The 22,227-nt window shown below is 42.4% G+C and overlaps 1 protein-coding gene across 1 annotated transcript in view; it reads left to right on the plus strand.

The window, feature by feature from the left end:
- The window catches only part of LOC140992437 (voltage-gated delayed rectifier potassium channel KCNH8-like), a 133,983-nt gene that overhangs the window by 107,319 nt on the left and 4,437 nt on the right, over positions 1-22,227 (plus strand). The window contains exon 12 of the mRNA XM_073462736.1: positions 19,311-19,585. Within this exon, the coding sequence (XP_073318837.1) occupies positions 19,311-19,585 (275 nt within the window). The remainder of the gene's footprint in view (positions 1-19,310; positions 19,586-22,227) is intronic.

Below are 22,227 nucleotides of genomic sequence, written 5' to 3' on the forward strand. Positions count from 1 at the left end.
AAACTTCAAAGATATTGGGTTGAAATTATAAGTGAAATGGAGAGAATTTTTTACATTAATATAGAAATGGATCCCATGTCCCTGATTCTAGGTCTTCCAAGTGACCATTTAAAAACAGCAGTCAACAAAAGATTGTATAATATCTTAACGTTTGCAGATAGGAAAAACGTACTTTTGCAGTGGGTCAGTGACAAGATTCCCTCTGTCTGTGGTTGGCGTAAAATAATTTTTGAACTGATCCCTCTAGAATATCTTACCAACGTCATACATCACAGCGTAGATCAGTTCTACAGAGTGTGGCGCCCATTTTTGGACTATATCGGACCGGACCTTTCCTCCATTCTATTAAAAGGACTGATGTGCACTTGATTGACATTCGGGTACTGTAAGACTGACCCACCATTATGGTGCCATTATATTATGCCATATGTTCATCTCTCATGTAACAGCTGTTTTGTATGTTTTGTGTTTGTTTTGTTGTGTGTCTAGTTTTTGTAGACACTGTTTGTTTTGTTGAATGGAAACAAAAAACTGCAATAAAAACAATGAAGGAAAAAAAAAAAACTTGGCCTACAGATTTCACGCCACAGAGTTTACAGGCACTAAGCCTCATCCTCATGCCTTGATGATGATGTGTTGTCAAAAACTTTCGCCTAGGGGGGCGCTAGTGAGATGATAGCAGTGTAGATGTGTTTTTTAGAGCTCCTCAGAGCACGCCAAATCTTACTATTCAAAACCGCTTTTTTGAACACTTGACACCGCTTTTTTTGTTGTCCTTTATCCTTTTTTACACCACCATTAAGTGGAACGTAAAAATGTCTTGTAAAACTACACGAGGTGGAAAGGTAGCTGGCCGCCTGCTAACCGACACCGCAGCTAATGCTAGCCGCGATCAAGCTAGCAAGAAATCACTGGACAAGTCACCAGTTGAAGACGAAGACGAGCTTCCACTCGCTTGGCATAAACTGTCAAATATGCTTTTGCAGTCCTTTAACGAGCGGTTTGATAAGTTCGAGCAGAGTTTTCAGAACATTTTGTCAGCCCAGCGGGAGCTCACCGAGAGACTGACTACCACCAAAAATCAGGCTGCAGACCATGAGCAACGTATCCACGCGGTGGAAACTTCAGACGCTGAATTGCGGCAAGAGAATAAAAAGCTCGGGCCAGGCTTTCGCATCTTGAAGGGAGATCCAGGCGCAACAATATAAGAATTGTGGGCGTCCCGGAAGGTGAGGAGAAAGGGAGGCCGACTGAGTTTGTGTCTAACCTGATCCCTAAGCTGCTGGGGGACGACAACTTCACCAAACCGGTTGTTATTGACAGAGCGCACTGTATACAACAGGCCAAACCACCAGAAGGATCCAGACCCCGCATTATAATCGCACAGGTGCATCTAACACAGGAGAAGGAAGAGATTCTGCGGCTCGGGAGGCAGAGTTCAATGGAATACGAAGGTAACCGAATCTTAATCTTCCCCGACTACACTGCGGAGGTGATGGAGCAACGGCGGAGCTTCCGTGAGGTGCTGCAGCTACTGAGAGAGAAGGAGATTCGGCACTCGCTGCGCTTCCCGGCCAGACTCCACATCCACTACCAAAGGCAAGTAAAAACATTCAACCATCCGGATGAGGCTAAGACTTCTGTAAATCAAAAACTCTGAAAGCTCACTTTCCTAAGACGAATAGAGTCTGAACGTGTTCTGAGCAGACTTTTACCCTAGAGGTTTTTGTTTTCAATGCTAAATTCACTTTTTTTTTTACTCCATGTGCTAATGAGGGGCGGTTAGATGGAGATGTTCTCTTTCTTTTTGACCGGCGATCCCAGATGTGGATGAGGGTAACTAAGCTTCGTTTGGGGAAGCTTTGGGTGGGGGGCTTGTTGGTGTATTTGTTATCTGTTCATGTTATTGTTTTTTGTTTGAGACTGGCTGCCAGACTGAATGTTAAGTTTGTATCTCACTCTAATGCAAAAGGTACCATATGTGAATAATGCTCAGGATTTCATGTCCTTGGTCTCTTGGAATGTATGCGGTTTAGGTCACCCAGTTAAATGAGGCAAAGTTTTTTCACATTTGAAATCACTGAAATCTGACATTATATTTTTACAAGAAACTCATGTTAAAGCTACTCAGCACAGGAAACTCAGGGCTAATTGGATCTCACAGGTCTATCAGTCACCATTCACATCAAAAGCCCGAGGCGTTGCCATTCTCTTCCAGAAGACTGTGCCTTTTCGTTTTCAATCGTCTACAACTGACCCAAACGGTAGGTTCATAATTGTTACTGGGCATATCAGTTCATTTCCTGTTACGCTAGTGAATATATACGGGCCGAACACAGATGACCCGGCTTTTTTTCGAAAGGTGTTTGGTCTGATCCCGGACGATGACTCAAGCCAGATAGTGATACGGGGCGATTTTAATTGCTACCTGGACCCATATTTAGATAGGCTCCCCCCCCCTTCAATTTGTTGAAGACAAAGAAGGTGGTAGATATTTGGAGACTGTAGCACCCATCTGATCGGGATTACTCTTTTTGTTCACATGTACACTGATCATACACACGGATCGATTACTTTTTTAGTCGATTCCAGATTAATTTCTAACATTAACCATACCAAATATCACAACATAATAATAATATCTGATCACAGTCCCGTTTATCTTAATCTTAAATTGTGCTCCCCTAGACAAGCCTATAGTTGCCGTTTTAATCCCTATCTCCTTGAAGATCCAGCTTTTAAAACACACATCACTACGCACATATCACAATTCCTTGAGACCAATGACAATGGAGAGGTGAATGACACAATACTGTGGGAAACACTCAAAGTGTATATTAGAGGGCAAATTATTTCTTATGAAGCAACACTGAAAAGGACTAAGCGAGGCAGATTGGAAGAGATTGAAAAAGAGCTACAAAGTGCTGAACAGGTCTACCGAAATTCACTACTCCAATCAGATTAAAACACAATTCTTAAATTAAAGTATGAGTATAATGCTCTTCTGGGAGAACAAATAGGCAACTTAGTACTGAAGCTTAGGCTGGGGCACTTTGAGCTTGGTGATAAGCCACAGAAGTTACTGGCAAGGCAGTTAAAAGGAGAACAAGCAAAACGAGCCATTTATAAAATAAAATCTGAATCTGGAGAGATGCTTACAGACTTAAAGGACATCAACGAACGTCTCAGAGGGTTTTACTCAGAGATTTACACTTCCAAATCAACAGCTACACAGGAAGATTTTGATCAGTTTTTTGATTCGCTTTACTTTCCAAAATTGGACGCGGCTTTCAGGGAGAGTCTGGATTTGGATTTCTCACTTTCTGAGTTACAGGATGCTATTAGAGCATTCCCCACCGGCAAGGCGGCGGGTCCGGACAGGTTTGGGCCAGAGTTTTACAAAGCCTTTCAAGGGGTCCTGGCACCCTCTCTGTTGAGAATGATCCGAGACACGTTTAAAAACAAACAGCTTCCATCCTCTCTCAGTGAAGCAAATATTTGTGTTTTATTAAAAAAGGACAAGGATGAAACAGACCCGGGTAGCTACAGGCCTATTGCCCTACTAAATTACGATCTGAAAATAATTACAAAAGTTCTAGCAAACTGGCTCGGTAAAAATGTAGCAAGTATCATTCACCCGGACCAAACAGGATTTATTCCAGGCAGGTACTCCTACTGTAATGTCCGCAAAATCCTCAATATCATGTATGCAGATTATGGCAAAGATGACAGAGCGGCCATATTGTCCTTAGACGCTCATAAGGCGTTTGATATGATAGAGTGGCCTTATCTATTTGCGACACTTAAGAAATTTGGATTCGGCGACACTTTCATAGAGTGGGTCAAAATATTATACAGCAACCCAAAATCTTCCATTCTAACGAACGGGGACAGATCTGGTCCGTTCACTCTGCAGCGCGGCATCCGTCAGGTGGACCCATTGTCCCCCCTGCTGTTCAATATAGCGCTGGAGCCCCTGGCTATTGGTATTAGAGGACATTCATACATTAAAGGTATTAGGTCAGGCAGCACCGAGACCCGTGTGACTCTTTATGCGGACGACCTCCTTGTCTGTTTAGCTGACCCGGTGGTCTCCATTCCCGTCCTACTAGAATATATAAATTCCTTCGGGGGCATCTCTGGCTATACCATAAACTGGAGAAAGAGTGAGTTCATGCCCTCAACTGACCAATTCCCTGATGAATTCCTGACAAAATTGCCTTTTAGAGTGATGAAGGAGTATTTCACCTATTTAGGGCTTAAACTGGCGAAAAGCTCTAGGCATCTCTTCAAATTTAACTTTACAGAATCTATAGAAAAACTCAAAACAAGTATTGAGTCTTGGAGAATATTGCCCCTATCTATGATCGGTCGGGTAACTGCAATCAAAATGGTGAGCCTACCCAGGTTTCTATACCTTTTCCAGAACTTGCCCATATACTTAAATGCATCTTTTTTTTAAGAAGCTTGACTCTATCGTATTGCCCTTTGTGTGGGGTTACAAATCACACAGGATATCCAAGGCTCACCTTCAAAAACCTTCCAAAAAGGGTGGTCTGGGACTGCCTGTTTTTAAACACTACTACTGGGCAGCCAACTCTAGGGCTCTTACCTACTGGAAGTGTGGAGGTGATAAGGCTGAGGGGAACCCTTTGTGGCTACATCTGGAAGCTGCTGCAGCTGAAATGTCCTCACTTCCTGCTCTTCTGTTTTCTGACTCTGCCCCAGTAGCCAAGTTAATTCAGCAAAACTTCACCGCGAAGAACTCCCTGCAAATCCTAAATCAGATAAAAGTGGCTTGCCGGGTTCCCAGTGTCTCCGTACATGCGCCCATATGTCAAAATCATTCATTCTTGCCTGCCCGGTTGGATGGGGTGTTTGCGGTCTAGAGAGAGAGGGGTATTAGAACATTTTTGGATCTGTACATTAACGGCCAATTAGCATCATTTGCTCAGCTAAGCAATAAATTCAATCTTCCAAATTCTCACTTTTTTCGTTACCTCCAAGTTAGACACTATGTCAAGGAGAATTGGCCACATTTCGATTCTACTTCCACTACTCATCCTTTCCTTGAGACCCTCCAGACTCCAAACAGTTAATATCAAAATTTGTGGGTTCTTTTACTAATTCAGTTTCCTCTGATGTTATTAGGGAAGCTTGGGCCAAAGACTTGAACTCTGAAATATCAGCAGAACTTTGGGAGGAGGCTCTGTCTCGAGTCCATTGTTGCTCTATTAACTCACGTCATAGGTTAATTCAGTACAAGGTGCTACACAGATTGCATTACTCAAAAACAAAGCTAAATCGTATTTTCCCATCTGTGTCCCCTGTATGTGATAAGTGTCATATTGCTGAGGGTTCACTAGTGCATCTTTTCTGGTTCTGTCCTAAATTGCACAATTTTTGGTCAGCTATATTTGAGCAGTTGTCAAAAGCCTACTCCAGAGTCATTCAGCCTAACCATGACCTGGCCATCCTTGGATGCTCTTCCGAGACTTCTGATCTTCTGCACGACACACAGGTCGCTCTGCACCTAGGGATGGTGGTGGCTAAGAAACTTATTCTCCTAACCTGGAAGTCTACCACTCCACCCACCCTTGCTCATTGGCTTAGCGAGATGTTATCGGTTATTCGAATGGAAAGACTGCGCCTGCACAAACCCAATGAACAGAACAGATTTGAGAGAATTTGGGGACCCTTCCTAGCCCAGTGTCAGGTGTGATGCCTGACTCAACTTTTCACATGGTACTTACCTTACTTTAACTACTGCAACTGTGTTTTTTCTGTAAGTCTATTTATGTAAATTTACAACTGTCTGGCAGCCCCTTCTTCTTCTTTTTTTTTCTCTGTTTTCTTTTATGTTTGACTCATCTGTTGTGGCATGTTTTGTACAGTTTTGTAAAGTTAAAAACTGTAAATAAAGTATTAAAAAGAAAACAAACAAAAAAAACTTTTGCCTACATTATTCCTGGTGGGCGTAGCAGTGCAGTCAATTTCGATGCGTGCCCATTGTAAGGGATTTGTGTTGGAAACAAACTGTCCCCTAGGTGGCACCCCTGGGTCTGCAGCTGCGTCCCACTCCCCCCCCCCTTTCCTGACAACCTCAGGCACCGAAACCCTCAGTCCAACAGGAAGTTGGCCATTCTCATTCAAAGTTGATCCTTCGCCATAAAGCAAGAAGTCCGCATAACTTCAACATACAATTTCCCATCTACACCAAATTGGTCACACATGTAGAAGGGCTCGCCCTGAATAGGTCTTTGCATCAATACTGTGTTAAGTGAAAACATGGCTCCATAGCCCCCCTTTTCAAAAGCTTTCACCTACGTTATTCCTGGTGGGCGTGGCAGTGCGTTCAATTGCAATGACCCCCTTATGGCTTTTCCCATTTTGTAGGTACCCATTTCTATGGCTCATACTTTATTCAACTTGTCCTACAGATTTAACACCACAGATATCCCAGTCATGAAGTATCATCCTCATACCTTGATGATGAAAAGCTGTCAAAAGCTTTCACCTACGTTATTCCTGGTGGGCGTGTTAGTGCGTTCAATTTCGATAACCCCCTTATGGCTTTTCCCATTTTGTAGGTACCCATTTCTATGCCTCATACTTTATTTAACTTGTCCTACAGATTTAGCACCACAGACTTCCCAGTCACTAAGTCTCATCCTCATACCTTCATGATGAAAAGTTGTCAAAAGCTTTCACCTACGTTACACCTGATGGGCGTGGCGGGGGGTGGTCAATTTCGATCCCTCGCCATAAGCAGGAATTCCTTACAACTTCAACATATAAGTTCCCATCCACACCAAATTGCTCACACATGTAGAGGGTTTAACCCTTAGTCCTTCTATGCATCAATACTGCGTCATATCCATAGCGCCACCCACTGGACACAGGAAGTCACTAAAGATGTCACTGTTGTGTTTTGTGTGACACGTATCCCATTTTAAATTTCCACAGGCAACGAGCGAGCGCATATCTGGGTGCGTGGCCTCCGACGGCACCATGGCCCGATGTACGTGGGGCGAGGGCCCGTTCATCGCTGCTTGCAACTTTAATTAGGGCCCGAGCAGGAAACCTGCAAGGTCCCTATTGTTTTTGTAGTGTTATTAGGGCCCGAGCAGGAAACCTGCAAGGTCCCTATTGTTTTTGTAGTGATTCTTTTATTAGGGCCGAGCAGAAAACCTGCGAGGTCCCTATAGTTTTTGTAGTGATTCTTTTATTAGGGCCCGAGCAGGAAACCTGTGAGGCCACCTAACGTCGAGTCATGTGACCAAAAACATTCTCGGATCGTCATGAAATTTACAGGACTCATGGGTCTCAAGGATTTAGCCAGGAATTATTTTTGTCGGAATTTTTGTTGGAACAGGAAGTCGGCCATCTTGAATGGTGTGCGGCAATTTTTATTTTTCTGATAGTGTTTTCGGGACTTTAGGATGATCGCAGACTCACCAAATTTGGCTCGCAGCTTCAAACCAATGAGTACGTTAATTCGATACCATAACTGCCCTCATGCGCGGCACAACAGCTCGGTAGCGACCCCCAACGCCCCCTTTATGGCTTTTCCCATATTGTATGGACCCATTTCTATGCCTTGTACTTTATTAGGGCCCGAGCAGGAAACCTGCGAGGTCCCTATTGTTTTTGTAATGATTATTATTTTTAGGCCAAAATGATCGCATTTTTCACTGCCTGAACATACCCCAAAACTCACCAAACTTGGAATATACGTCACACCTGGTGAAAAATTTTATAATTTGTTGTCGTTGTGAATTTTCACCACTAGGTGGCGTATAATCAAGGAAAGTGCGTTTTGGCTAATAACTCCTTAATACTTTGTCGCACATTCAAGAACCTTATATCCACGCATTCAGTGAATTGTGCTGAATCTCCTGATATAAGCCAAGCCCATCTCCGCCTACTGTTTTTTTTCGCAAATTCACGAAATGTCGCAAACCTACTTTTTCGAACTCCTCCCAGGCAACTTCACCAATTTGCATGCAACTTTGCACACAGCATCTGTGGACACTCCTGACAAAAAGTTATTAAAAGAATTTTGATATTCCAAAGAATACTCAAGTTATTAAATAACAACTTCCTGCAGATTTCATTCCAAATAGGAAGTGTGGCATATCTCCACATTGGTTTGTCCGAATGACATAAAACTCAGGATACTACTTCCACATTAGCCGCTAAGGCTGTGTGTACAATTTTGGTGGATGACCACTAGGTGGCGCTCTTTAAATTGAAGTATTTTATATCTCCACATCGGTTGGTTGGATTAACACAAAACTTGGTACACTCATTGCCAATGCCCTCCTGAAGATACCTGACAAAGGTGTTACCGATCTGACATTAGGTGGCGCTCTGGTGGCAGTTTCATTTTATATTTGGCACTGTGCCCACACCATAACACTTATGGATATGAAATTCATAGGGGTGGTATAGACTTGCCCCTGTAACTCACACACCAAAAATGACCAGCAGGTGGTGCTATTATCAACACAAAACCATTTTTGGCTAATAACTCCCACATAACATGGTGCACATTGTTAAACCTTATATCTATGTGTTCCCTGCATTCAGCTGAATTGTGTGATGTAGGCCACGCCCACTTTTGCAATACATTTCCATTTGCAAATTCGCGGAATGTCGCAAACCTACTAAAGTTTTTTTAATTGTGTTCCATGGCCCGATGATGGTTTGTGCAAAATTTGGTGCCAATCAGCCAATAGGGGGTGCTTTTATTACTAAATGACGAAAGAACAGCTTGACTGCCTTCAGTTTTGCTTCCTCAATGGAAGTTGTTGCATGAACAAGCCCCGACAGCAGCATGTAATGACAGCAGCATGCCCCGACGTGCGTGGACTGCGAGGGCCCGTTCATCGCTGCTTGCAGCTTTAATTTAACTTGTCCTACAGATTTAACGCCACAGAATTCACACTCACTAAGTCTCATCCTTATACCTTGATGATGACACCTTGTCAAAAGCTTTCGCCTACATTGTTCCTGGTGGGTGTGGTGGTGCGGTTTATTTCGATGACCACCTTATGGCTTTTCGCCACTAGGTGGCGCTATAATCAAGGAAAGTGCGTTTTGGCTAATAACTCCCACATACTTTGTCGCACATTCAAAAACCTTATATCCACACGTTCAGTGAATTGTGCTGAAACTCCTGATATAGGCCACGCCCATTTCCGCCTGCTGTTGTTTTGTCACAAATTCGCAAAATGTCGCAAACCTACTTTTTCGAACTCCTCCCAGGCAATTTCACCGATTTGCACCAAACTTTGCACACAGCATCTGTGGACACTCCTGACAAAAAGTTATTAAAAGAATTTTGTTATTCCGGGGCGCTGTTTAGCTCAGTTGGTAGAGCAGGCGTCCCATGTACAGAGGCTTTGCCCTCGCTGCAGCAGCCCTGGGTTCGAGTCCCGGCCTGGGGCTCTTTGCTGCATGTCACTCCCCCTCTCTCTCTCATCCTGATTCCTGTCTATCTTCAGCTGTTCTATCAATAAAAGCCATGAAAAGGCCAAAAAAAAAAAAAAAAAAAAAAAAAAAAAGAATGTTGATATTCCAAAGAATACTCAAGTTATTAAATAACAACTTCCTGCAGATTTCGTTCCAAACACGAAGTGTTGCATATCTCCACATTGGTTTGTCCGAAAGACATGAAACTCAGGTTCCTACTTCCCCATGAGGCTCTGTGCACAATTTTGGCCGATGACCACTAGGTGGCACTCTTTAAATTGAAGTATTTTATATCTAAACATGGGTTGGTCAGATTAACACGAAACTTGGTAGAATTATTGTCATTGCCCTCCTGAGGATATCTCTTGAAGGTTTTACCGATCCGCCACGAGGTGGCGGTCTGGTGGCAATCTAATTTAATATTTGGCACTGTGCCCACACCATAACACTTATGGATATGAAATTGATAGCGGTGGTATAGACTGGCTCCTGTAACTCACACACCAAAAATGACCAGCAGGTGGCGCTATTATCAACACAAAACCATTTTTGGCCAATAACTCACACATAATATGGCGCACATTGTTAAACCTTATATCGCTGTGTTCCCTGCATTCAGCTGAATTGTGTGATGTAGGCCATACCCACTTTTGCACTAAATTTCCATTCACTAATTCGCGAAATGTTGCAAACCTACTTTTGCGAACTCTTCCCAGGCAATTTCTCCGATTTGCACCAAACTTTGCACAGACCATCTATGGACCCTCCTGACAAAAAGTTATTAAAAGAATTGTTATAGTCCAAAGAACACCCAAAATATAAAACAACAATTTCCTGCACATTGTGGTCAAACACACAGTCTTGCCTATCTTGACAAAATACAGTCCCATTAACACAAAACTTTTGCCAGTTGCGTTCCATGGCCCGATGACGGTTTGTGAAAAATTTGGTGTAAATCGGCTAATAGGGGGTGCTTTTATTGCTAAATGACGAAAGAACAGTTTGACTTCCTTCACTTTTAATTCCTCAACGGAAGTTGTCGCATGAACAAGCCCCGACAGCAGCATGTAACGGCAGCAGCATGCCGTGACAGCACCATGTCCCGACAGGCGTGGACTGCGAGGGCTCGTTCATCGCTGCTTGCAGCTTTAATTTTTGTTATATTTTGTTATTTTTCTTCTGCCCAAATGATCGCATTTTTCACTGCCTGAACATGGATGAAAACGCGATTTTATTTGGCAAACACATTAGGCTTGGCAAAAAATGTTATAATCTATGGTCATTGTGAAGGTCCACCACTAGGTGGCGCTATAATCAAGGAGAGTACGTTTTGGCTTATAACTCCCATATACTTTGTTGCACAAAAAATTTTGATATTCCAAAGAATACTCAAGTTATTAAATAACAACTTCCTGTAGATTTCGTTCCAAACGGTCTGGTGGCAGTCTAATTTAATATTTGGCTCTGTGCCTACACCATAACACTTATGGATATGAAATTGATAGGGGCTGTATAGACTGGCCCCTGCATTCAGCTGAATTGTGTGATGTAGGTGACGCCCACTTTTGCGCTAAATTTCCATTCACAAATTCGTCAAATGTCGCAAACCTACTTTTTCGAACTCCTCCCAGGCAATTTCTCGAAACTTTGCACACAGCATCTGTGGACCCTCCTAACAAAAAGTTATTAAAAGGATTTTGATATTCCAAAGGACGCCAAGAATATAAAACAACAATTTCCTGCACATTGTGGTCAAACAGACAGTCTTGCATACCTTCACCAAATACAGTCCGATTAACACATGGATAATTAAGGCACGCATACAAAATAATCGGGCAATGGGGCCGGATAAGCCCCACGCCCCGACGCGCATGGACTGCGAGGGCCCGTTTATCACTGCTTGCAGTTTTAATTAGGGTCCGAGCAGGAAACCTGTGAGGTCCCTATTGTTTTTCGAATGATTATTAGGGCCCGGGCAGGAAACCTGCAAAGTCCCTATTGTTTTTTTGGAGTGATTATTATTTTAATTTATTTTTTTTCCCCAAATGATCGCATTTTTCACTGCCTGAACATACCCCAAAACTCACCAAACTTGGAATATACGTCACACCTGGCGAAAAATTTTATAATCTGTTGTTGTTGTGAATTTCCACCACTAGGTGGCGCTATAATCAAGGAAAGTGCGTTTTGGCTTATAACTCCCATATACTTTATCGCACATTCAAAAACCTTATATCCACGCGTTCAGTGAATTGTGCTGAATCCATTTCCACCAAACTTTGCACACAGCATCTGTGGACCCTCCTGACGAAACGTTATTAAAACAATTTTCATATGCCAAAGAATACTCAAGTTATTAAATAACAACTTCCTGTAAATTTGGGTCAAAACAGGAAGTGTTGCATATGTCCACATCGGTGTGTCCGAATGACATGAAAATGAGTTTACTACTTCCCCGTAAAGCCCTAAGGCACTGTGCAAAATTTTGACAGATGACCACTAGGTGCCACTCTTAAAACTGAAGTATTTTATATCTCCACATTGGTTTGTCAGATTATTGCAAAACTTGATACACTCATTGGCAATGCCCTCCTGAGGATAGCTGAAGAAGGTGTTACCGATCCAACACTAGGTGGCGCTCTGGTGGCAGTCTAATTTTATATTTGGCACTGTGCCCACACCATAACAATTATGTCAACAAAATTCATAGGGCTGGTAAAGACTGGCCTCTGCAACTCACAACCAAAAATGACCAGCAGGTGGTGCTGTTATCAAGACAAAACCGTTTTTGGCCAATAATTTCCACATAATATGGCGCACATTGTTAAACCTTATATCTATGTGTTCCCTGCATTCAGCTGAATTGTGTGATGTAGGCCACGCCCACTTTCGCACAAAAATTTCCATTCGCAAAATGTCACAAACCTACTTTTTCGAACTCCTCCCAGGCAATTTCTCCGACTTTGCACACAGCATCTGTGGACCCTCCTGACAAAAAGTTATTAAAAGAATTGTGATAGTCCAAAGAACGCCCAAAATATAAAACAACAATTTCCTGCACATTGTGGTCAAACAGACAATCTTGCATATCTTCACCAAATACAGTCCGATTAACACACGGACGGTTAAGGCACGCATACACAATAATCGGGCAAGGGGCCGGATAAGCACCATGCCCCAACAGCAGCACGCCCCGACACGCGTGGACTGCGAGGGCCCGTTCATCACTGCTTGCAGTTTTAATTTGTTCTTGTTTTTTTTGTTTGGCTGGGTTCTGGAATATAAATTCTTGGTTAGGTTTATGAAAACATGGTTAAGCTTAAAATAGACCCTTTTACAGTTTACAAGTTTTACAAACACGTGTTTGAAAAGATAACTTTTCCTGTGTGTGTATTTCTCCGGTCTTGAGACACATCACAACAATGTGATTGGTCAGTTGCAATGATGGCTAGCTTGGCTCTGTCCAAAAGTTACAATAATCTACCTGCCATCACCTCTGTAGCTCATTAATTCATGTATTTTTTTTTAAATGTAAGTGTAGAAAAGGGGTGACATGTTGTGCTTTTACTATTTCTTGACCAGTGATATCCTGAAATCGTAAAGAAATCCAAGACAAAGCCAGTTTATTGGTACAGTTTAATTCAAATGCAGAAGTGCACAAGCCAAAGAAATTAATACTGTACAAGTACAAGTCTTTTGCATGTAACAGCAGAAAAACAAGAAATCCTTACAAACATCTGGTGAGAGTGCATCACATCACAGACTGTAGCTCATAGTTCATGACTCGTTCCCTCATCCACCTCAGGTATTCTGAAGGAGTTAACTATACAAACAAGGTTAATGATCAAAAGTAACTATTAGCCTGCTGGCGTGTTAGCTAAAAGCACTCAGAGCGTCCTCTGTATGGAGGATATTTTTGGTCAGAATTAAAATTAAAACTTCAGACAGAAAATTAAGATCCAATTAAAACTGCAAGCAGTGATGAACGGGCCCTAGTCATGATGCATATGCGTACCGAATTGCATTCATGTATGTGCATGTAGGAGGCAGGGCTTCAAGTTTGAAATATTCGAAGGGGCGCTATGGAGCCATCTCTTTCACTTAACACAGTATTGATGCAGAGACTTATTCAGGGCGAACCCCTCTACATGTGTGACCAATTTGGCGTAGATGGGAAATTGTATGTTGAAGTTATAAGGACTTCCTGCTTATGGTGAAGCATCAAAATGGAGCGCACTGCTACGCCCACCAGGTATAACGGAGGCGAAAGCTTTTGATAACTTTTCATCTTCAAGGTCTGAGGATGAGACTGAGCGAATGTGAAGTCTGTGGTGTTAAATCTGTAGGACAAGTTCGTTAAAGTACGAGGCAGGAAATGTGTTAAAACGGCAGCGAAATCTCAACTTCGAATCAAAATGGCTGACTTCCTGTTGGACTGAGGGTATGGGTGTTGATTCTTGTTTTGTGCGTCTGGTCATGATACGTATGCATACCAAATTTCGTTCATGTATGTGCATGTAGGAGGCAGGGCTTCAAGCTTAAGCGCCCTTTTCAATCCTCGTGGGGGTGCTGTGGAGCCATATTTGCACTTAAAAGGCCCAGACCCATATCAGATATCAATGTTTGTGACTGGTGATGGATCTGCCAAATTTTGTGTTTGTTGGAGTTTCTCTGTACGTACCAAATGGGAAAAGGCATAAGGGGGCGCTATTGAGCTGTTGTGCTGCACCTGAGGGCAGTTGTGGCATCAAATTAAAGTACTCCTGAGTTTGAACCTACGTGTCAAATTTGGTGAGTCTGCGAACATCCTAAAGTCCTCTAAACAGTGTCGGAAAAATGAAAATCGCTGCACGCCATTCAAGATGGCCGACTTCCTGTTGCGTCAAAAATTTCAATAAAACGAATTCAAGGCTAAATTGATGAGGCCTATGAGTCCTGTGAATTTCATGACAATCAAAAATAATTTTCGAGCAAATTTTCCAATGTTAGGTGGCACTATGGAGTGTCCTGGCCACACCCACCCCAAATCTTGTTGAATTATCAAATTTTTTACCAGATGTGACATATGTTCCGAGTTTGGTGAGTTTTGGTGTATGTTCAGGCCGCCAAAACTGGGTTTAAAGAGGTGGATGAATAATAATAAGAATCCTTACAGATTCAGTAGGGCCTCGCACTGGTCAATACTCGGGCCCTAACAATATATATATATTTATATATATATATATATATAAATATATATATATATATACACATATATACATATATATGTATATATATATACATATATATATATATATATACACACACATATATATACATATATGTATATATATATATATATATATACACACATATATGTATACATATATATATATATATATATATATATATATATATATATATATACAATATGTAGGAGATACACTAATAATAAATGTAATTTATTAATCACTGGCGATTAATAAAGCACTCGTAAATGGGGCACCACCTCCGATGTTTTGTCTATTTGAGTAATCCGGAGGGAATTAATCAAATCCGACTAAACAAGGTTAACTTGTAACAATTATAATCAATTTTAAATCAATGTATTCAATCTCATAAATGAAGCAGTGATTTCTACACAGTTTCCATTGGTTCTCCACATTAAAAACAAACCTGCACAGATAACGACATACGGTTAAATATGTTTATTAACTAGATAAATCAGGGTAAATAAATGAAATGGTGATTTAAATAAACAACAATGATAACAGAAAATGTGGAGACTGTAGTGATTAAAGTAATGGGATTATATGAACATGTGCTGATGGTGAAATTGGGGTCGGGGAAGCATTCAAATATTACGAGAGTAGTTTTAATACTAACGAGACCCTAACTGAATTTCTCTTAGGCTAAAAGATATGAATCAGAAGCCAAAAAGACACCAACTCTTTCATGCGTGTGAATCCAGCAGTATGCCAGGTGCATAGCCTACTTTGTCTGGAGAGTTGGGACGTCCACAACTTTGGGTCTTTCCTCCGGAGTTCGTAGCTCGACTGCGGGTTTGCAGTGCCGGTCCAAGAGCCGGAGGGAAGTCGCCGTTCATCCGATTTCACAGCGGGTGACGCCCTCGTTCTGATGTCGGAGGAAGAGCGCAACATGTCCAGCACTCAGCTGATGATGATCTCGGTCCGCTGCCCAGCGGAATGGCAACGCTTGTGTTCGTTGGAGGCAGGACCGGTCTCGGCTTGGCACAAAGTCTTTCTGTCATTGCAAACCGCTCGCACAGTTTGTTGAAGCAGAAGGCTACTGCAAGTCTTTACTAATGATGGTGGTCTTAATAAAGATGTTCTTCTTCTTGCTTTGAGTGGTGGCTCTTAAGCGTCTGATTCATAAACTAATTCAACTTTCTTGAATAAAATAACGAGAGGATGAAACGCTGGCCGGGCGGATCTTCCGTTGTTACCCAGTACAAGATTAATTAAATTAAATTCACTTCCTCTGAATCAGGTTGTGATACTTAACAGTATATAAAAAAAATCAAAGCAGAACTTTGTTCTGTTAGCACTTAACAAAAGCGAAAGCACTTAAAGGAACTTGGGGCAGGATTTGTGAAAAAATAAACATGCATTTTAAGTTTTTTAATGCTAATGGGTGATGAAGTGTTCAAAACCAAAAAGAATGAGCCAACCTATGTATCTCTCCATTGCCTTGATCAGGCTGTGTGCTGCACAATGTACTGCAATTCTGTGTCCGAATTTCCCACGTAGTCCTGTGGACGTGACGTAAGATGACGCTGAATGCGCATCCTCGGCGGCTTTCGACTTGGATACGCGAAGAAGACAAGCGCGGTGGACCCAAACTAGTGTTTGGGTAGTAGTTTGGATTCTGCTACGGCCAGCAAACGACCCACCACCACACAAAGTCCACTAAAAAGTCATACTAAGAAGAAAACGAAGGTTTTATCAGCGGCATGTCATGAGTCGAAACGAAATTACGACCAAAGCCGGGCTGGCACCCGAATAAACATCGTCCACCGCTGTGTAACACTGAATAGTTACAGACTGCGCATTTTCCACGGTCCTTTAGTCTGAAACCGAATAGTTAGAAATATGTCCCTTTATATATGGGACCGAGAGCCCAACCTGTTATCCGGGAGGTGACGTTAGCAGCTGGCTGTAGCCACAGGTTAACGGTTTGTTTGTGTCTGTGTAGCAACATTAGCTGCTAACACACAGCAATTCTGTATCAGAGATGATATTTCTGTCCTTCACTATGCCGTCTTTGCTTTTGCCTGTGCCTGTCAGACTGCATCAACCATAACGGTAAATCGCCACGCTTGTGTGTCGCTACACACAGCGAGCCGGCTTCCCAGCTGCTTCGTGTGTGTAGGGGATAAGGCATCAGCTGCACTGCTGTGAAGAGTTCATGTGCGCTACCGCGCCAGCTTGTCTGATGGCTGCAGTTACCCTAACGGCCGCAACTGCTGTCGTGTCACTATTGAGTCGTATTTCTTGATACTGCCCCAAGTCCCTTTAAAGAAAGGGAGTCAACACCAAATGAATTAAAACACACTTGAATATACAGTAGAATTGATCACTTATACATATTTCTTCTAGTTCTAGCTTAATACTCGTTTAAAAGTACATATCAGAGACATTAAAAAAAACGAACATATTAAACAAAAGATTTCTTTCACAGCCTGTCCAATTGTACCAGGACTCACCGTCAGGAGGTGCTGTGGTTCCACCGAACACAAGGCACATTGAACACACAAACTTGTTCTCAGCCAAACTTCATCGCAGAGAAACGCGAAAAAAAATCAGTTGTATGAACTTCTTTTACTGTTTCCCAATTTGTTAAAATTAAGAAGGCTAGATCCTGGTATAATGGTTAATTAGAACTGGTTTGAAATCTGGACGAGTGCAGAAACCATTATAGATTGGAATGTCACACAGATAGTGAAAACCAGATGCTTCATAAATTACACACAGACACAGGAGGATTAGAACAACAAGGAAGAGGTTTCCAGAGTCCTTTCACTCTGGAGAGTGTGTTTGTGGATTAGAAGTCAGAGAGAGAGAGAGAGGTGGAGAGAGAGAGAGAGAGAGAGACATCAGACGTCGTTACCTAATTTGCAATTGCAAAGACATTTGATATCAACACATCCTTGTCATGAAATAGTTTCTTTGTCCCTCCTGATATGAAGAAAGTAGATACTTAACAGTATATAAAGATACTTAACAGTATATAACTCAGATTGACCTGAGAGAGAGAGAGAGGAGTTCATCTGTTTCGAGGGGGAAGAAGGGACAAATGGTTGTTCAAAGTTGTAAATAAAGAAAGGGGGTTCTCCTGTGAAGCGTCCATCTGACGGTTTCATTGAAAGCAAAACAAGTCAGGTGAAGAGGTGAGAGACTTCATGGCGTCTCTTTCCTGAAAACAGTCAGCTTGCAGATGAAAGGAGTAATTAATGCAAGGACAGAACCTCAATGGATGCAGAGGCAATGGACATGTGTTCCTACAAATATAAATATGAAAGTCAAAAATTACACTTGGTATGCACATAAAACTCTACCTTCTTGTCAGCACCTTACACACACACACACACACACACGCACGTACGTACGTACAGCAAAAGCAGTAGTGCATCCTCCACTGAGGAACTAAAAATAGCACTGTGTGATGGGTGGGGGAGGGGTGGGGTCATCCCTGGCTGGATGAATATAGAGCTAAAAGCAGATGGAGATGAGACAAGAAAACATCAGGATGAAAGGAAGCTGCAGGGGGAAGGAAGAGGAAGAACCTCGCCGGGATTTGCATTCACATGCCGAAACACACACGCAGCATCACACTCTCACATACCAACATACCATAACGGCATATTTCTCCTCACTGATATGTTGGCTCATGCAGCATTTTCATATGTACAGTGAGCTTATTTTAACATGCAACATCTGTCACATGCAACACACAAACACACACACACATCTTTGCACTCACAAAGGCACATAATTGTCTGATGCCCTCATAGTGGCATGCTTCATATTAACAGTGACACGTGCTCCTCACAAACACACACTGAAATTCCAAACAGTTCCTTCTCCACTCGCTTCCCTCCAGGCAAACCTCTGTGCTAAAATTAAACCTCTGTGATCTAAAAATACCAGCTGGGCACGTGAGCCAAAGACAGGACGGAGAAGACAACAAATAGAGGGGAAGAGGAGGGGAGGGGAGGGGAGGGAGGTTACGACAGGGGGGAAGGGAGGAGGAGGGAGAAAAGAGGGGAAAGAGAAAATGTGATTTGTTCGCTAGTGTTTAATCAGATTTAAATTACAATCCAGAGACAAGAATGTAACTCCAATAACCTCCCACACAGACATGAACCAGCCACGAGCCACAACATGCTGGCTGCAAACATTTTATTTTGAAAGGACAATTAGTTTCAATACAATTTGATAGTCATAAACATTTCCATATGTTTATGCTCATATGCTTTTTCATTCAAGATCACAGAAGACCTTCAGAGGAGCTGAACGTCTTTGGATGTGAATAGTGTCAATGCTGCCAGGTTTTGAATGAGTACGCTCCTTTGCAGCGCTGCTGATAAACTGAATGGAGATCAGCATCACTGCTGCTATTGTGAATGGCAACTGTTCCTCCTAGGGATGCCTTCAATGGCTCAGCAGTGACGCTACACTGCTTCAACCTTCCGGACCTGTCTTTATTTCTCACACTGTGTCCTGATTCCAAACTACACACTAACTCTGAGCAGTTGCAGTTGTAGCGTGGACATCTGTAGTTTCATCACACCGGAAAAATGACATAAAACTCAAAACTGTCTCACTCCCCAGGCAGACTGTGAGAGCAACGGGGGGATCATGAAGAAGCTTCCATCCATTAAGGAGGATGAGGAGGGATCAGGATCCGAGGGCGAACACTCCCCTCACCCGCAGATGCCTCCCCTCGGCAGGCTGGGCCGAGGCCTACGCTCCCCCCTGCGCTCCCCTCTGCGCTCTCCACTACTGCCGGCGAGAACCTTCAGACCACCGAGCGACCACAGCCAGCCCGCCAGTCTGCAGATCCCTGTGTTGAGCTTCAGCTGCGTGCAGCCGGACCTCAGCCCAAGGTGAGGAACCGTACACTGATCTATCCAGTGGCAGTAACCCACTGTGGGAATTTGTCTACAGGTTGTCTTTTCATTGATTTAGGTTACATTCAGCCCACATTAGAGCAGGTTTCAAAGCAATTAATAATCATATTAAAGGACACATCATGTGATCAACAAGCGGCAGATTCGTTAAAGATTAAAATTAAATAACCTGGTGATTTTATTTTTGCTGATTTCATAAAGGATAACTTGGAGGTGTCCATTTTATTTCAGTTTGGTGTTCAGTTTGTGATCTCGGGGCTTCTGCAGACTGTGATGAGCTGTATGGAGACATTTGATGGGTTTTTTTTCTCCCACATATATTTATTCTACATATATTTCTTAAATAAGGTCCCATGGTGGTCCACCGGAAGGCTGTGACTTTGCTTCTCTATTGATTGATTAAGCTATGTAGAGTTTGTATGTTACCATAGTGGAATTTCTAACTTTGATACAATAGCTTGAAAATGACGATCTTGGACACCATGTTTGATACCATGGGGGAAATTTGACACAACATTGAGGACTCTAGTTTATAGAGAGAAGACAGGTCACTCTCTGAGATGTTTTATACATAATAGAAACTAAGTGGAATCATTTTTGATGTATATATATGAAAAGGAGGGGTTTCCCACAAAGAATGAACTATCAAATCATAGTTTCAAAGTTCTTGAGTGTATAGGACTGATTTAATATCTACTGATCTACTGGCAGTGATGTTTTATCTGGCTGTGATCAGTAATAGAAAGACTGTTCAGAACTGGCACACTGATAAGTCAGAAAGAAGGTTTATTTTGGACATTTTTTAAACCTTTATCACAGAGAGTAGAGAGATGAAGGAAGCGAAGAATCCTTGTCCGCTGATATTTATTGTCCCCTGAGCATGAATCCCATCAAAAGTAAATGTAATGTTCAGATTGCCATGGGATTCATTAAGCACATTCATGCTTCAGATGGTGAAGCATTTATATGGACACTGCAGTATATTCTGTCAGTGTCATCCTCATACCAAAATGTCAGCTGTGTACACAGGATATTTTAGAAGCTATCAGGCGATTCGCCATGGAATTTTCAGAGCGCGTTCATGCAACCCTTCTGATTTATCCACCTTCAGGGGAAACTTTCAGGATAAGGATGAATTTAGGCATACAAGTGTCTGACTGTAGACGCCCACATGGAATTCAACATTGAAATGTTTCTCCTGAAGACATCAGCCAGTTTCTTTATCAGGGTCCCTTAGATCCCTCATGAGAAACCCATTTGCACCCGCCTGCATGTGGAACTCAGAGTCTGGTATACAGTATATGCTTAGATACAGCACTACATTCTGGAGACGTGATCTTTACCTTGATGTCATGTTGAAGTGCAGAAACCTTTCGTTAGTCTGCTGCCACCATGTGGAGCCTACGTCTTATTGTCTCATTCTGGTTTATTTACCAGCCAGTGTTACATTTGACCAGCTATTCTAGATTTAGTCTTTGTCTTTAAAAATGGAAAGCATTTTTAAGCATTTTAAGCATTTTCAAGCAAAGACCATCAAAATCAGCTGTTATCACAATACCATGAACAAAGAATCACAGAAAATTGCTCTGTACAATGAAATAGAATTTATTTAATGTTAGCAAATTGATCAATAGTCAATGATACTTTAATCAATACATTTCTATTACCCGAATACAGAAACTAAACACGTAAGTAACTCAAGCAACAAACAAACAAGGATGTGGTGTGTGAGTGTGTGCATGTGTGTGTCTGTGTGTGTGTGTGTGTGTGTGTGTGCGTGTTTTTGTGTCAGAGACAGAGAACCAAGATGGTGGACATGATCTTGGGAGATACCGTCATGAGAGTGTTCAGGATGGTGGATGTGGGTACGTCATGCCAGGGCTGGTCAGTGGAGGCAACTGCACGAGGCTTAAACAAAACAATGGTGGAGCAGCCTCTGCTGACCTAACACGTGCCAATCACAGTGTGGTTTGGACAGAGCTGAACTCTGAGGTTCCGAATTTGGGTTAGGGTTAGTGAACAATGGCTTGGCGATGAAGCTAACTCCGAGCGATCTGCTCAATAGAGGTGTATGTGTGTGTGTGTGCATGTGTGTGGGGGGGGGATTAGTGGGGAGGAGAAAGAGAGGGAGAGAAAAAGAGCTACTCCTCGGAGCGCAACAAGGAGGAGGAAACAGCTGTGGAGTGACACAATACTGTCCTTTCTATCACTCAGCGGCTGGTGAACAATCTCAGGCTATAATCACCTTCTGCTGATCCTTGTTCCTTGATAGAAATGTGGCTTATTGTACACTCACATGGCAGCAAAGCACAAAGAAAAGCACACAGCATGCACAAAGTTTTACAGTGGTGAAGGTAACATCCAAAAATTTGGTTGCTCCCTTTCAGTAACAGTGGCACAGGTGAAAGCTTCTGTTTCCAGAAACGCGTTACTTGGGTCTGTGGTGCATTGCGGTGTGCAGCTGTACTTAACTCTGCGGACATCAAGGTTGTCATGCTGGAACTGACAATGTGTTGAGGTGCACTTTCAGCCAATGCGAGAAGGAAGTTTCACACCTTGGGAATTGTAGCAACCAGGTGTGAGTTACTGGACACTGGGTTTGGCACACTGTTCTTTTG

This window comes from Pagrus major, chromosome 24, assembly GCF_040436345.1.
Source record: "Pagrus major chromosome 24, Pma_NU_1.0".
Taxonomy (NCBI): Eukaryota; Metazoa; Chordata; class Actinopteri; order Spariformes; family Sparidae; genus Pagrus; species Pagrus major.